This window comes from Podarcis filfolensis (genome assembly GCF_964270895.1).
Source record: "Podarcis filfolensis genome assembly, chromosome: 3".
Classification (NCBI taxonomy): domain Eukaryota; kingdom Metazoa; phylum Chordata; class Lepidosauria; order Squamata; family Lacertidae; genus Podarcis; species Podarcis filfolensis.
Genome location: NC_139606.1, coordinates 91,618,713 through 91,635,188, shown reverse-complemented (window position 1 = coordinate 91,635,188; position 16,476 = coordinate 91,618,713). Strand labels below are relative to the sequence as shown.

At 39.8% G+C, this 16,476-nt stretch overlaps 1 protein-coding gene and 1 long non-coding RNA gene across 16 annotated transcripts in view; one reads left to right on the top strand and one right to left on the bottom strand.

The window, feature by feature from the left end:
* The window catches only part of DNAH14 (dynein axonemal heavy chain 14), a 129,737-nt gene that overhangs the window by 36,144 nt on the left and 77,117 nt on the right, over positions 1–16,476 (top strand). For 11 of the 15 annotated variants that reach the window (XR_014545785.1, XR_014545786.1, XR_014545787.1 and 8 more), the window contains exons 21-32: positions 737–927; positions 1,829–2,074; positions 4,421–4,542; positions 5,969–6,140; positions 6,991–7,095; positions 7,196–7,314; positions 8,425–8,499; positions 10,978–11,065; positions 12,097–12,347; positions 12,806–13,034; positions 14,280–14,333; positions 15,191–15,336. Coding sequence is in view for 11 of the 15 variants with exons in the window: in XM_083604680.1 (XP_083460806.1) it covers positions 737–927; positions 1,829–2,074; positions 4,421–4,542; positions 5,969–6,140; positions 6,991–7,095; positions 7,196–7,314; positions 8,425–8,499; positions 10,978–11,065; positions 12,097–12,347; positions 12,806–13,034; positions 14,280–14,333; positions 15,191–15,336 (1,798 nt within the window). In the remaining 4 variants the exon portion in view is untranslated. The remainder of the gene's footprint in view (positions 1–736; positions 928–1,828; positions 2,075–4,420; positions 4,543–5,968; positions 6,141–6,990; positions 7,096–7,195; positions 7,315–8,424; positions 8,500–10,977; positions 11,066–12,096; positions 12,348–12,805; positions 13,035–14,279; positions 14,334–15,190; positions 15,337–16,476) is intronic. The other 4 variants (XM_083604684.1, XM_083604683.1, XM_083604682.1 and 1 more) reach the window with 2 other exon arrangements.
* LOC310758815 lies at positions 12,783–16,052 on the bottom strand. Its single transcript, XR_014545951.1, has 2 exons — positions 15,651–16,052; positions 12,783–12,993 (listed from the first exon to the last, which is right to left on the bottom strand). It is a non-coding gene; the product is annotated as an uncharacterized lncRNA (long non-coding RNA).

Sequence of the window (16,476 nt, the reverse complement as noted above, 5' to 3'; positions counted from 1 at the left end):
GCCTGTTGGTAGTTCTATATCTGCCCGAGGGTAGGAGATTAAAGAGGTGATGGCTGGGGTGTGAGTCATCCCTGAGAATTTTTCTCACTCTCCTAAGGCAATTCAGAATATGGATGCCACCTGGGGCGCCCACTTGCCCCCCACATTGATAGTGCATGGTCACATGATGTGTCACATGATGTGCCATGTGACACCACCCAGTGTGTGCCATTTCTGTGCTTGCTTGTCCGAGACCCCACCTGGCTCCTGGGCTGCAGCTAGAACAAGTGAAGCAAAGATTGCCTGCACTCATCCCAGCTGCCACCTGGTTCCTGGGCTCCCGGGTCGCCAGGCTGCAAATGGGACGAGTAGAGCAGAAATCTCCCGTGTTCGTCCCAGCTGCCGCCTTGCTCCTGGGCTGCTGGATGGAAGTTGGGGCTGAGGCTAGGGTGCGTGGAGGGTGCCTTGGGTGGTGGGGGATAGCAGCCCCTTGAATATTGGGGGTGCTGCCCCCTGCTGAAAAATATTGGGGGAGCTGAAGCCCCCTCTGCCCCCTAAACTCAGCACTGCTGGATGCCACATTCCTTGTAAATAGAAAATAATTCAGAATGTTATTTGGGAAAATAGAATAGCTTTAATATGAAGGCACCCATGAAAAAAGACCAGAAAAAGCTCGCAAAAGAAAGGAATATCTTTTGAAATAAACTTCTTTATGAAAAGTGTTTTGATGTGTCCATAATATTTTCATATTTTGAAGGCTTGCCAGAAAATACTATTTTACCAGCTATGAAGAAATCATTGTATGAGTTCAAGGAATTTTTGCCTATCATTATAGCTTTACGGAATCCCTGTCTTCAGCTGCGGCATTGGGAAACAATACAGAATATTGTTAAGCAGACAATTAATGGGGATAAAAGACTGACCCTGGATAAGATTCTGGAATTCAATGTAATCGCATGATTTATAAGTACCATTTATTATGCTGTAGAACCCCCCCCCCTTCCCACCCTCTAGGTTTTGTAGTCTCTTGGGCATTTTTTCAAGTTTTACAGTTAATAGATTTATCTATTTCATTTTAAAGTGGCTAGAGAACTAGCATATTTGTCTTGCCCATATTTGTTGGGATCAGTTCAGTTGGTCTCTTCTTAGCTATATGGTTCAGGTCACTGGATATATGAAATGGAGCCAAAAAGCTTTGAGAACTTGCATGTTTCCGAGGCTTCTAATTAAGCCTCTTCACATGGTCATTGCGTGCCCAGCCGTAGAGTCCCCGCCCCCCAGGGAGCCTGGCTAACAAGGGGATATGAATAAATGGACACCACAACTCTCTGGAATTAAAAAGGCCACAATTTGGTTGATTTCAGAAGTAGCCATTGTCATAATTAGATACAAGATGAGGCCATGCTGGACTTTCAGGCTGTGGCCAGGTGCCAGACTTTTCTGTGCAAAAGTCAGAGTTTTGTGTTGGTTGTACATTTTGAATAATTTCTCTTTTTACTTCGTGCACGTAGCAAGTATGATTCCATCATTCGAATGATAGTAGCATGGCAGGGGACATAACTGTGAAGCCCCAGGAATCAAACTACCATTACATTCTATCTAGAGCCCAGGAATTCCTGTTCTCCTTCTTTTGGTGAACTGTATATAATGTACCATAGGGGTATACGAATAAATTTTATCAGGAGAAATCATGGAGGTGGCAATAATACAGATACTGCATTAGCCTCAAGTCAAACAGGGAATCTTGAAAATTACCGTACTTTCTTTGTGAATACATTTTCTGAATATATATTACTATTATTCATTTAACGATATTTATCTTTCTGCCTGACAAAAACGTTTCTTTTAGATGTTTCAGTATAGAAAAGAAATAAATGAGGTATCTGTAACAGCGTCCAATGAAGCAACTCTTGAAGCGATGCTGAAAAGGATAATTGACATTTGGTTCAAAACTGAATTTCATTTATCTCAATATCACACTGAAACGTCAACTACTTTGATTATTTCATCTGCTGAAGATATAATTGCTTTGTTAGAAGATTCTCAAGTGACACTTTCAACAATTAAAGGTTCTTGTTTCATTGGACCAATTAAGGTAAATCTTACTTGAGATGTTTGAATAGAGTTTGTATTCAGTTATTCTGTCATACATAGTTACTTTCCATTTTGGAAATCCAACATCTCCCAAAATGATTATTTAAAACAGTAATGTTTGAACTTCCCAGATGGCTCTAACACTAGACCCATTTCACATTTTTTAATTATGTATGGTTTTTTATCTATATAAAATTTGTTCATCTATATTTTTCTCCTCTATCGTTTACATTTATTTTGCATTCTGTCTCCAAAAAATGGTCATGACACTGCATGTGTGGCCCGCTTTACATATAATTGTTACTCACTTGTGAGTTGCAGTACACCAGTTGAAGACCAGTGCTTTAAATAATTACGATTCTTAATTAATTAATTAAAAAAAATTATACTGCTTGTCATGCAAGCATCTTCCAGAGGTGTACAAGAGTAAAAAATACAAAACAAATACAAAATATACAATAATATTAAAATCAGAAGGCAATCTGTAGTCAGATCAATTTAAAACCACAAAGGTAGGCATCATGAACCAACAAAATCCAAGAGAAATAAAAGAAAATTTCAGCATGTGTTGGAACTGTAACAGTGTTGACTCATGCCTTATTTCTGGGTGGAAGGCTTTTCTGGATTTTACGTACCACCGCAGGCGGTGGTCTTCCTCATTGTCGGCAGACCTGCAGCTTGTAGCACAACTAGGAGGGTCTCTGAAGACGATAGCAATGTGTACTCAGGTCTATATGGAAGAAAGCATGGTTTCAGGTAACCTGGTCCTGAGCTGTTCAGGCAGAGCTTTTTTTCAGAGGGAACTCCCCAGAACTCAGTTCTGGCACCTTTCTAGTGTATTCCGGAACCTCTTAGGTGGGTGCCATTGCCATTCTAAGAGAAAGAGGGAGACATTCATGTTGAGTTCCGGCACCTCTTTTTCTAGAAAAACAGCACTGTGTTTAGGGACTTGTACATTAATATCTCACTTGCTGGATCAGCACCTTGTCGTGGTGAGTTTGCTTGCACGTTCCTATGACCCTTGTGAGCGAAGCCGTCAGGAATCTCGTACTCCCAGCAGAGTCACCCAAGACGGTAAGGTCAAAGGGAAGGAGCAAGACAAAGACAAAGACTTCTCCTACCTAGGCAGTTATCTTTCCACAAGGGTCAACATTGATGCCAAAATCCAGCATCGCCTGAACTCTGCGAGTGCGGCTTTCTCCTGATTGATGTGCAGAGTGTTTGAGGACCGGGACATTTGCAGGAAAACCAAAATGCTTGTTTACAAAGCTATTGTACTACCAGCCTTACTGTATGCTTGTGAAACATGGACCACTTACAAACACCATCTCCAACATCTCGAAAGATTCCATCAACGGCGTCTCCGAAAAATCTTATACATCACTTGGGAAGACAGATAAAATAATTCCAGTGTACTGGAAGAAGCAAAGATCTCCAGTGTTGAAGCAATGATTCTTCAGCATCAACTTCTTTGGACTGGTCATGTTGTGCGGATGCCTGATTATCATCTTCCAAAGCAACTACTCTATTCTGAACTTAAAAATGGAAAATGTAATGCTGGCGATCAACAAAAGAGGTTTAAAGACTTGTCTAAAGGCAAATCTAAAAAAATGGGAACTGGGACAACTGGGAAACACTGGCCTGTGAGCGCTCCCCTTGGAGAACAGCTTTTACCAAAGGTGTCGATGGACTTTGAAGACACTCAAACTCAGAACTCACACACTTGGCAAATCCACACCGTGATCAACTCCCGCCTGGGAACCAATGTCCCCACTGTGGAAGGATGTGTAGGTCCAGAATTAGCCTCCACAGTCATGGACTCATTGTTAAAACCATATTTATAGAAGACAATCTTACTCGGCTACGAGTGATCGCCAAAGAAGACATTAATATGAAAACTTTAAACCTGACCCATTAACTAATTGGAAGCTAGTGAAGTTCTTTTTACAAGATGTTACATGTCCATGGCTAGCCACACCACTTGGCAAGCTTGCTGCTGCATTCGGCAGTACATGGAACTCCCAGTTTGCATGCATTTGGTACGTGTGTGGTCCCTGACACACACTTTGGTTTTGGTCCCGGAAGGGGGTAAGGTAGGGCACAGCAGGCATGTGAGCTTTCCGTCAATGTGTTCAGTGCATCACAATTCAACCCCTGCATAAACGGGGACTTGCCTGTATTGCAGCTTCCACACCATGCATAAGGGTAGTCATATAGAGGGCATTGCAGTAATCAAGATATGAGGTTACCAACTTGTGAGGTTGTGAGTTTGATTTGCTAAGCCATGTTTATAAAAGAGGATTCTATGATATTGCTTCAGTTTATGATTATTCTGTTTTTATGGTAGAGTCTTGTGGATGCTTGGGATCGTAAACTAAACCTATTTTCTTGTACTCTGGAGGAATGGTTGAATTGTCAAAGGAATTGGATTTATCTTGAGCCAATCTTTTGTGCTCCAGAAATAAAAAGGTAAGGTTTAGGTCCAGCAGTACTGTCTCACCTATGCTGAATAATTAAGATTTTATATCTAAGCTAAAATAAAACATAAATTTGTTCATCATTAAAAAAAAATTCTAAATCATGTTCTGAAATGTATTTGGTACTCTTTTGGTTTGGTGGGAACTACAGTGGGGCCTAATACACCTGTAATATTAAAAGAAGCTATGGCTGAAGATGAATGAGCAAGCATGTAGCAGTTAGAGATGGGGAATCTTTTTCAACCTGAGGACTAGATCAGAAATGCCCACCTGTCCACCTGTCAATTGCCTTATGACATCAGGTGACAACTTCAAAGGGGCTTGCTGTTAATGCTTACACAGACATCAAACTCCTTTGGAACCACCAAACCGCTTTGTCCATTTGCAGATTCAGTTGGGCTTCAAATTGTGCCCACAAATAGCCATTTTTCCTCTGCAGACTTGTAAAGCTGCCCATAAAGGGAAAATGTCCATTTGCAGGTGTGGTTTTAATCCAAACCACACCTGCAAATGAGCAGCTTCAAAGGAGCTTATTGTCACCAAGCCCCACTTGCTGAGGAACAATGAACAATTGGGAGCATACTTTAAGCATTTGATTGTTTCTTTACTCCACACCTGACATCATATATAACTTCAAGTATGTGACAGGTGGACCTGGTTAGGGCCAAAATTGGATCTGTGCTGGGCTCAATTAGTCCCACGTGTCAGAGGTACCCCACCACTGGTGTAGGTACTGAGAGCAAAAATGGTTGCTACTTGGGTTCTCCCCAGATCTTGCTGCTGCTGCTGTGCTACCCAGAGTTAAGACATGATTTGGCTTATTATTAGCTTTGAACTCAGGCTCACTCCCAAACAAACCATGATTTACTATGGGCGGAAGGCTATCACATGGGTTATATCACCACCTAGTGTCCAAGTTAGAAAATGTTGAGAGTTGAGTTTGTATGTACTTCCCATCCTCAGTTCATTTCCTGCCTTCGTATGAGATTAATCTAGACAGCTTAGCTTATAGTTGGCTTCTACTTCTTGTCTGTCTGTGGACTTTGATTTCCTTTGTGAGTTTTGTTTGTCTCTGTATGTTTAATGTGAGAGTACCTTTCCTAGTGTTTATTATTTCCTAAAAAGCCCCCAAACAACCCACCTTTTATTCTGCTCCCATCTTGCTTCATTCATCTACCTTGTTGCATCATCCTGCCTTCCCTTTTTTCTGAGTTCCCTGGCCTTTTGCCTCTCTGCCCAGGTGTTTGTCTTGGCCCCATCCAGTCCTTGCTCCAAGAGTCCTCCTTTGTCCTGTTAATTCAGTGTTACTGTAAATGTGTGCTTTAAATACAGACTATAGGAATAGTGTAACTGTTCCATGAAGACAAATTCATTGTTCTACATTTTATGCTTTAAGAATATTTGTTTTTTAAAAACAGACAGCTTCCAGAAGAATCAAATCTTTTCTCTCAAGTTGATAGCAAATGGAAAGATCTCATGAAACGTACAGAAGATCATCCAAATGCTCTTAGGGCAACTACAACAGCAGGAGTTTTTGAAACTCTGCAAACCAACAATGCACACTTAGAGAAAATACAGAAGGCTCTCGAGGTAAACAATACTACGTTTTTTAATTGCAGTGGAAGCAACCCCCAGAAGACCTATTTGACGTGAGGTATGGGCTGTTGTTATTTGGGCCACCAGAATGTTTGCACTAAGATCAGGAGTTTGAAGGACAGTCCTTCAAATGTTGTCAGTGAAGAGATTAACTGCATCTGATTCCTCCCCTCTCAAAAACAAAAGGGTGAGATGTCTGTTGAAGTAAAGAGTTCCAGGACTTCTGCTGTGGGGAAGGTAGATTTATTTCCATTCAGGAACAGATAGGGGAGATGAGCTATGTAGTTAAAGACAAAGGGAAGCGGTTGCGAAGTAGCACATTGTAGCCAGCAGGACTGAACAAGAATGCCATCCTGCTAAGGAAAGCATCACCCTAGGGCTGTTAGGATTGAACCCTCCACTCACCAGCCAGTGACACGTTTATGCTGAATTGTGAAGTCGAGATTGGGAGATAATGTAGGTAATGCTTTGCCGGCAGCTGCCATAGTCTCAGTTGTGTGAGTAGGCCCTCAATGAACCTCACAAAATTGCCAGAGCATGCATATAGTTGCATGAATAAACCTCTGATTTCTTAATTGGGTAGACTAGGGCTAGTTCTTCATTCAGTCCCACAGCCTCAGACTGGCACCATGTACTGTATGATATTGACATTCTTTCACATCTGTTTCAACAAAATCCAAAAGAACATCTGGCAAAGAACAGATTAGAGGGTGGGAATGAGGAAACTGACATAAATGAGGAACACGCTCCTAGACGATTAAAAGTGTAGGATGCTGTTTTATAGTTTCATTTTCACTTTATAATTTTTAGTCAAATTTTGTCTCATTTTTAATTTTGGGGACAGGACTATCTTGAAGTTAAACGTATGGTTTTTCCAAGATTTTATTTTCTCAGCAATGCTGAACTTATCGAAATATTAGCTGACAGCAAAAATCATGATGTTGTGCAGGTAATATTTAATATCACATACATCATACTTTTAAATGTTTTTACACATAGTTATAGGCTTAGTATTTATTATTTTATTTTGCTTAACATATTTGCTGCAGCCTCATCTTGTGAAATGTTTTGCAAATATAAGGAAGTTATATATACGCCCACAAGAACAGAGACCTCCAGTGGTTTTAATGATCGGATCTGCTGAAGGGGAAATTCTTCTAGTACCAAAGTACAGTATACAGTTATTTTTAATTTTAAGGTAGCAGCCATAATTCTATAATCCATATAACTTGTTCCATCCCTGCAAAGATTTCCACTTACACACTAGAGCTCCCTGCCATGGGCCTCCTAAATCTGTTCTGAGTGTTCCCCCAACCTGCTGGCACAGATGTTGGGAGGGCACAGGGCACACGTGGGGCAAGAAGAGGAGGAAACGATCCACTGCATAATTGGAAATCCTTGCACTTACAAGACAAGTTAGTTGGATACCACTCATACAATTTCAGGCAATTTGTTGTAGTAGGCTTTTTTTGAGCTTGTTTATGTTGGGATACTGCCAGGGAGATAAAGCCCATCATGGCCCCCACGTCGCCTCCGGACGATCCATCGATCTCCCGTAGATACAGTATCAGCAATTAGCGACACGAGCTCCAGAAAATAGCTTGCCACATTCCAGAGCTGATGCACGCTCTATCAGCAGAATTCGTACAGCGAAAGATGCACGCAGGAGAGCATTATTTAGAAGTTTATTCAGCGTTGGTCAGAACAAAGGAAAGAACATGACTGCCTGCTTGCATGTTCAGGCACAGAGAGAGAAACGAAAGCAATAGACACAACAGAAACATCCTGTGAACAGGAAATACACAGACTCTGTGACTCACAAAGACTGCTCCCTTTTAAGGTGGAACGGAAATATCCTAACAGTTTATTCATAAGTATATGACTAATTAGATGATCTGAGTGATCTGTTATAAATGTCTAGCTGTTGCAGAGTGCAGCAAACAAAAGATGGACAGAAATGAGTCTCTCTTGGTTCAAATAGAAGAATGTAAGGGGGCAGAGGTGCGGGGGGGGAGTGTGACTGAGATTTTGGGGTTTTATATTTTTGCTTGCACGTCTCCTTTGCAGGGCTGTGTCCTAATAAATCTAATGCACCAGCCTGCACTGTAAGCACCAATGATGCAGGTGTTTGGAAGGACGCTCTATCCTGACTGCTGCTGGCTCCCTTTTAAACAAAAGTTTAAAAAAATTAAAAACCCTTAAGGACAGAGTGGGAAAAGAGTTGGGGAAAAAAGATGTGTTTTTATTAAGTGCTGAAATTTCAAATACTGTCTCATAGGAATGTTCGTATTAGAGGTCCTGCTGAACTGTGGCTAGGAAATGTTGAAAATACCATGTATGATATGGTAAGAAGGTAAGTATCTGTGTTAGAGAAGTTACATAAATTTGTAAAATTATTTATTACAATAAAAGGAAAGTAACTTCATCCTTTTTCTTACTGTACATTTAGGTTTTTAATTAGGTTTGAAAGTTGCTGCAGTCATGGCCTGCTTAGTTCTAACACAATTCTTTTCAATATACTGGCAGTAGGGTGTTGGCAGAGCAGCAGTATTTCCTAGCCCTTCTAAACACATTCCCTTTGTAGTAAATGATGGAGGCTATTACGTGGTAAACCCAAAAGGTCACATGTGTAATTCTATCCATGAGTGAAAGCAAAATTGTTAGTTCTTATGGTGGCAGATTGATGTTTGTCTATTTTGGAGTGAAGCGTGGCACAGATTCCAGTTCCTAACCATATTGATTACTTCTTACTGATCAAGTGTTTCATCTCAGGCTTGGGGAACAGAGAGACTGATTCTTAGCTTTTGCTTCCTTTGAATCTCCGTGGTGTCTGGTAAGGTCTGGCAATCTCCTGCAGGGGTTTCCCAAACTTGGGTCTCCAGCAGTTTTTGGACTACAGCTCCCATCATCTGTAACCACTGGTCCTGCTAGCTAGGGATGATGGGAGTTGTAGTCCAAAAAAACTGCCGGAGACCCAAGTTTGGGAAGCCCTGATTTATACCCTGATCATTAGACTGCCGTGCAGTGGTAAATTAATCAAGCAGAGTCTTCTTTATAAACAGAATAAAACATTTACTTGAGAAAATAAAATTGTTCATAAACAGCATAGTCAAAGAGCATACTAAGAGTGCTTTTCACAGAGGCATAGTCCTAGTTACTAATAAACTGGAGTCCTGGAGCTACTCTGTTTGCCTTAGCTTTACATTCACAGCACCACATTACAGCAACAGCACAGACACTACACTGGGCCTGCCTACAAACCGGATACAAATTTATAGAGAGAATGAGTCATCCTGTAGATGAGTGACAATGATTCAGCAGTTTGCTGTTAACAGCAGGCTTAGGCTTGAATGGTTGTGTAGGCCTTGTAGGCCTTGCCTTACTTCTTCTGCTCTCAAGAACCTTTGTCTCATGACATGGACACCATCTGAACCAACAAGAGTTGTGCCCCAGCATTTGGGGGCGAGTTTTTGACAGGACTGTAATTACTTTGGATGCCAGCCTGACAGGCTGGGCAAGGGCCAAATGGTCCAAGATGTTGGTTCCACCACTGAGACACATAAGCTAATCAATCTTCTATGAGCTAATCTGTTGGTGATTCAACAGTTTGCAGAGATTATGCCTCTTTGGTTTATGGTGTTAAAACAGACAGTGGTATAGCCAAGGTGCATACATTCATCATGGCAGAACAAGGTCCATGACTCCCCAGCAGGAAGCCACTGTACTTACGGAGAAACATCAGGAGTCAGTGAAAGGAACAACAATGGCCAGGCAGACTGGGTTAAGCAGAAAGTCATTACAGCACAAGAGAGTGGAAGCTGAATCCAAGTCTTCAAGTAGTCCATAAACAAACAAATCAAAACGTTGTAGTTAGTGAAATACTGCCAGTATATGAGATAAATGTTACCATAACTTAAAGTGATTGCTGCTGCAGAATCAAGTTATTATAGAAAATTCTGAAGGCAAAGCCCTGACACCCCCATCCCCAGCTTTGTGGCAAACTAGAAGCGTTCAGTTGTAACATGAAGAAACCTAGAACATTCCGTCAGCATACCTAAACTGAAGACAGCTATGGCAGTTTTAGGACCATCTTGAGAGAATACCCTTTTTAGATATTTACTGTTTTATTGCCATAGGGTCCAAATAAATTATCCTTTATTCACAATTCTGGAACGACTGGTTTCTCTTTTGATTTTGAACCATGTTTTATATAGGCACAAGTGTAATGATATAAAACAAAGCTTGAACTCATGATTACTATTCTTTGCAATTTTGTAAAGTTACGATGTTTTTAAATGAAGATGTAACTAGACACTACAAGAGACAACAAACTGTCATGGCTTCATGGCTCTTTTCCTCACCTTATAATTTGTAGTTTAACACAATGATGCCATTGCATTGTACATTGCTGCACACCCTTCTCACACTATTTTCTGTTGCTTGGCAGGCTTAGGGCATCTCACAGTACTACATGTTGTATCAATCTATATTTATTTATTTATGAGTATTTATATCCCACCTACTAACTGAAGTTATTGAGGTGGCTTACAATATATCCCACCCACCCCCCATTGGTCCTGATCAAGGCGGGGAGGGTTCCCTGCCTGTTACAACTGCCTTCCCTAACCCAGAAAAACAGGAAACAATGTCACGCCTCCTCCGCATCCTAAAGAGGTTACATAATAAGGCAGAGTGGAGAAATGGCAGCTTTATGTCTCTTGCAAAGTCTAGTTCCGTTCTCACTTACATTCCTGTATAATATGCTAGAAAACAGCCTAGTGAATTTGCTACAGATGTATTAATTTATTGTAACTATATAATGTACTTTAAGATTTATAACAGTTGGAATCGCAGAATGGAATCAAATGGAATTTAAAGAATGGTTTTTCACTCACCCAGGACAGGTGATACTACTTGTGGTAAGCACACTACAAGATGCATTCAAATCTTTATCATGTCACTTAACATATTTGGAAGATTTTGTATTTAAAATGTTCTTTAGTAGCACACACACAAGTTTATTTATGTGTATACACGATAAACCTCTCTTGCTTTTGAGTTTCTGTAGGTGATAGAGCGAATCACAAAGTTTACTGTTATTTCTGATGAGATGGATTTGGTGCTAAGGGATGTGGCTTTACATATTTTAGTGCTTATATTCTTTATTCTGTACCAGTAGGACTGGAATCAAAAGAAAGCATCTTTTCCCTATAAATGGGAACTGTATAAATTTGGCAATAATTAGTAGAATATAGCAGGCTAAATGGGATTGCACGGTGTCTTGCCTTATAGTGACAACTAGGAGAAAAAAATCTAATAACATTTTATGAACCATTGAAAAATGTATGTTTCTAATTTGGGATAGATGATTTATACAGAATGTTCAGGGTGTCCCTGGAAAACAACACAATATTTTGTGTTTAGCTGATAATAAATATCTCTCTCATTATTGAAATGGTTGCAAGGTTTTGTTCTAATCTTGGATGATCTGGTTTAGTTTTTGGATCATGATTTTGGATTGTGGTTTAGTTTTGGGTTCTCTTAAAGCCTGTTCATTCATGTTCAAAGTGTCCCTGGAAAACAACACAATATTTTGTGTTTAGCTGATAATAAATACCTCTCTCATTATTGAAATGGTTGCAAGGTTTTGTTCTAATTTTGGATTATCTGGTTTAGTTTTTGGATCATGATTTTGGATTGTGGTTTAGTTTTGGGTTCTCTTAAAGCCTGCTCATTCAGAATTCCCAAATCTCCCTGATGCTGTGAGAAATAGGAGAGAATGGGGAGAGAGCAAAGTTTTTCAATGATAATAATAATGATAAAAAATAAAAGTAACATCAAAAAAGAAATGTAAGATAAAGTGCAATATTTAATTTTAATGCAAGTATTTAATTTTAATGCAAGTAAGCAAATCATAATTTTTGCTGCTAATAAATATTTTCATTTCTAGAGTCAAATAATGTTTTCTCGTGCGTGTGAAATGAGCTTGTCGAGTTCACATGCAAAAATGGAGTTGAAAGAAGGCCGCGATGATCTTATCAGCCTTATAGAGGAGCTAGCAGCGATAGCATCAGATATTCTTCCCTACCACAAGCAAAGCACATTGGAGGCATTGGTTACTTTGATCATTCACTGTAGGGATGTAATGACTGTACTGATAGATAATGATATTTGTAGCGCTGAAGATTTTGCATGGACAAGGTATATCGATATATCCATTCTGGGCTCTATTTTTGGATTTTGGGATAAGATGAAAGGATATTGCAATACTCAAAATAGATAACACGTTAGTTATATATTATCTGGTTTTTAAAAACACTATACTATAAATAAAAAAGTGAAATCTCAAATTTGTAGTGTTAGGTCCTGCACATGTATTTCTCCCTGTCTTGAGGTGCTGAATAGGCCTCACTTCAGAGCGTTCTCATGCCTGAGCAGATTCACTTTTATGTTCCTAAATCAAATCCTTGCTTGTAGATGTCCCATTTTCTTAACCTTATGACAGAACTGTGCTCTTAATGGAATTTTGAACTTTGAATGTTATTAACATTGAAAAATCTATACATACTAGCTATGTTACCAATTTATATGCAATATATAATTTTGATAAAAAGGACTACGTTGTTGACATAACTGTTACACAAATTATTTTATTTCAGGCAGTTGCGTTATGAATGGCATGATGTCAACCCCTGTAAGGTTATCCAAGGTTATGCCTCTTTTGAATATGGTTTTGAATATCTGGGCTGCTCTCCGAGATTGGTTATTACTCCTCTCACAGATCGATGTTGGCTAACCGTTACTGGAGCTCTTCAGTTGAATTTAGGGGGCTGTCTTTCTGGTCCAGCTGGTACAGGAAAAACAGAGACTGTCAAAGATCTTTCAAAAGTAAGCGCTATCTATTTGATATCAATATGTACTGTCTTTTATACACATAGTATTTTCCAGATATGTCATAATAGATTTCTGTTTCTGCAGTTGCATCTGGGAAGACAAAATTGTAGGTCTTAGTTTCAGGTACAATGTGATCTTACCAATTCCCATCAACTTCTGCTCACACACTTTTTCTAATAAAAGTAGCCAGTCTGATAATTAGCAAAACATTTTATAGCTGTATAGTCACAAGCTCTTCTCCTCAAGGAGTTTTGGTAATGTTGGCTGGGTTAGATAGCTTTATAATTTTCAGTGTCCTTTTGGATTCCCAAATGTTAGAACCTTTTTATTCGTATTTGCTAACGGGTTTTCATGCTATGCTGCTATTTTGATTATTATTTTTTTTAAAATACATATTACTCAATTTGGTGTGCTTATTTGGGTAACACCTTGGTTCTAAAACCAGTGTCTGGGATCTGTTTGGTCACATTGGTTGATGTGTAATTTGGCTTATTTTGCCTGAGGCTTCAAGAATTTTACCTCTTGTTCCTTGGAATCTTAGGGACATGTGGTGTATAACCTGATAATCTCTTGTTCAGAAACAGCCTTGATGGCATCCTTTGAGGGGTGATAGGATCCTAGGATTCACAGTAACTTCTAAATTCAACAAGAACTGCATTTTGGGTTGTGCTGGGCTTCTTGACAGTGGCAAAGGTCCAATTTATTATGGTGGATGATGAAGTCTTCAGATTGGTAGTTCCTCTTGCACGAAACTCAGGCAGGAGCAAAGAATTGTGGGGGGTAGGCTGATTCTCTTCCTGCCTTGATGGAGCAGTTTGATTTACCCCGGCTCTCACTGTTTTCTTGACTCAGCTAAGTTCCTGTTTCTTTTTCTACTCTTCCTTTACTGTTTTTCTTTGGTTCCTTTTCGTACCTTTTCAGTCTCTTCGTCTCTTTTCCTCTGTTGGTGTACATAAAAAAGAAAAAGTTCACCCACTCCCTTGTGTCTTCTACTGTTTCTGATTTCTGTGATTTTCCTCTTATGACAGAGTTTAACTTCTCCAAAATTGCGCTTGACTTTTAAATTCAGAAACACAGCTCTTTCCACAGTATTTGTAAAGTGTAAAATATCAAAATATAAATGGCAAAACTAAACTGATGGTATTTGAGATTTTTGTATTTTTAACAGTTGTTAAATTACTCATTTATCTGAGTAAACAAGTATAATTGCTTCTGCTCTGAAAACTGCTTTTTTATTAGGCCTTGGGAAAACTGTGTCTTGTCTTCAACTGTTCTGAAGGTTTGGATGATAAGGTACAGTAGACAATTTTATTTAATATAGAATTTAGAACACTAAATTTCTTTTTTTAAAAGTTTGCTAACAATATCAATAGCGCCTTTTGATCATGTTGGGAAACCCAATCTTATGGGTGTTCTTTTCCTTGTAGTATTGCAATAATTGACTTATGCTGGTACAACTAAAGCAACAATTTTTCACTGTTTTGCTGGGGACCCTGCATCCCTGAGATTTTGGTAGTGTTCAGCAGCTTTCCTCTGACCTTAGAAAACTTTTACCTAATAAATTATTATGTCTCACTGCAGTCTGAAATCATATCTCCCCTACTAAAAAGTAACATGAAACATCTGTGTAAATTGTTTTCGGAATTTAAAATGATGAATATTTGTAATGTAGATGCTTAAAACTGGATATCAATTCAATCTGAGATTAATTTTGTGTTTTGAAATTTAGTTACATAAACAATTATATATCTATATCTATCTATCTATCTATCTATCTATCTATCTATCTATCTATAACCAGTGAGATTTTCCTGTTGATAAATGAACTGCATCACCTGAGAAAACATCTTTCTTCTGCCTAGTATTTTTGAAGAAATTTAGTTCATTTGCTTGACTTTCATAAGTAGCATTCCTCTTCATGTGGAACAGCATTCCTGTTAAGATACAACAGGTGCTCACTATCTGCTCTTTCCAGAAACTCTTGAAGTCATTTTTGTTCCATATAGCAACTGTTTTTTGTGTTTTCTAGCTGTTTTTATTGTAAATCGCTTTGAGACATTTGTGCAGAAGGCATTCAATAACTGAAGGGTAAATAAGTCATCATCTTGGTAACTTAGCACCTAATGAAAATCTCTCCATTTTTTTTAAAGGTTATGGGGAAATTATTATGTGGATTAGTTCAGTCTGGAGCATGGTGTTGTTTTGATGAATTCAACAGGATTGATGTAGAAGTCCTTTCAGCAATTGCATCACAGATTCAGGCAATCAAGGCAGCCAAAGATAGTTGCGCTGTCAGGTATATCTTTTGCAAGTAGTAATACCTTACGTCCAAACTACTAACTACATGCAAATGCATGTAACTTTGCCCCAATTTTAATTTTTTTGGTAATGAAAACAAGCCATGGAAGTAGAAGAAGCCTTTAGAAATCCTGTCTCCAAATGTGGATGAGTTTCCTAGTACAGAATGTCCTTCAGTTACCCCATTCAGGACCAGGGAGCCCTCCACAAGTGCCCATCCCCTGTCCCCACAAAACAGTACTTCTGTCTTGTCAGGATTCAACCTCAATCTGTTAGCTGCTATCCATCCTCCAACTGCCTCCAGACACTCACACAGGACCTTCACTACCATCACTGGTTCCAATTTGAAGGAGAAGTAGAGCTGCGTATCATCTGCATACTGGTGAACACCCAACCCAACCCCAACCCCCTGATGATCTCTCCTAGCGGCTTCATATAGATGTTGAAAAGCATTGGGGAGAGGACGGAGCCCTGAGGCACCCTACAAATGAGAGCCCCGGGGTCTGAACATTCATCCCCCAACACCACTTTCTGAACATGGCCCAGAAGAAAGCAGAACCACTGCACAACAGTGCCCCCAACTCCTCTAGACAGCCCAGAAGGATTCCATAGTCAATGGTGTCATAGTCAATCCAGCAACACCAGGAAACAGCTCTCACCTCTCTCCCTAGCCTGCTAGAGATCATCAACCAGTGCAACCAAGGCAGTTTCAGTCCCATGATGAGTCCTGCATCCCAATTGGAAGGGATCCAAATGGTCCACATTCTCCAGGTGTGCCTGGTGTTGTTCAGCGACTACCCACTCAGTCACTTTGCCTAAGAGTGGAAGATTTGAGACTGGGCCAAATTGGCTGGGTCCAAAGAAGCAGTTTAATAGCCGCTTCTTTAAGCAGGTCTGGGAAGGCTCCCTCACAGAGGGAGGCATTCACCATTCCACGGAGTCCATCTCCCAGCCTTTCCCAGCTCGCTTTTATGACCAGGCCCCAATGGCAAAGGTGGTTCCATTATACTGCAAACATGAAAGAGACTCCTGCTGCTGTTTTCTGCAGATACAACAGAGGTGGTGAAGAAGGTCCTCTTCGCCATTGCTATCGCCACTTGGTAGGCTCCACCCTGAGCTCTTAACACATGCTCAGTCC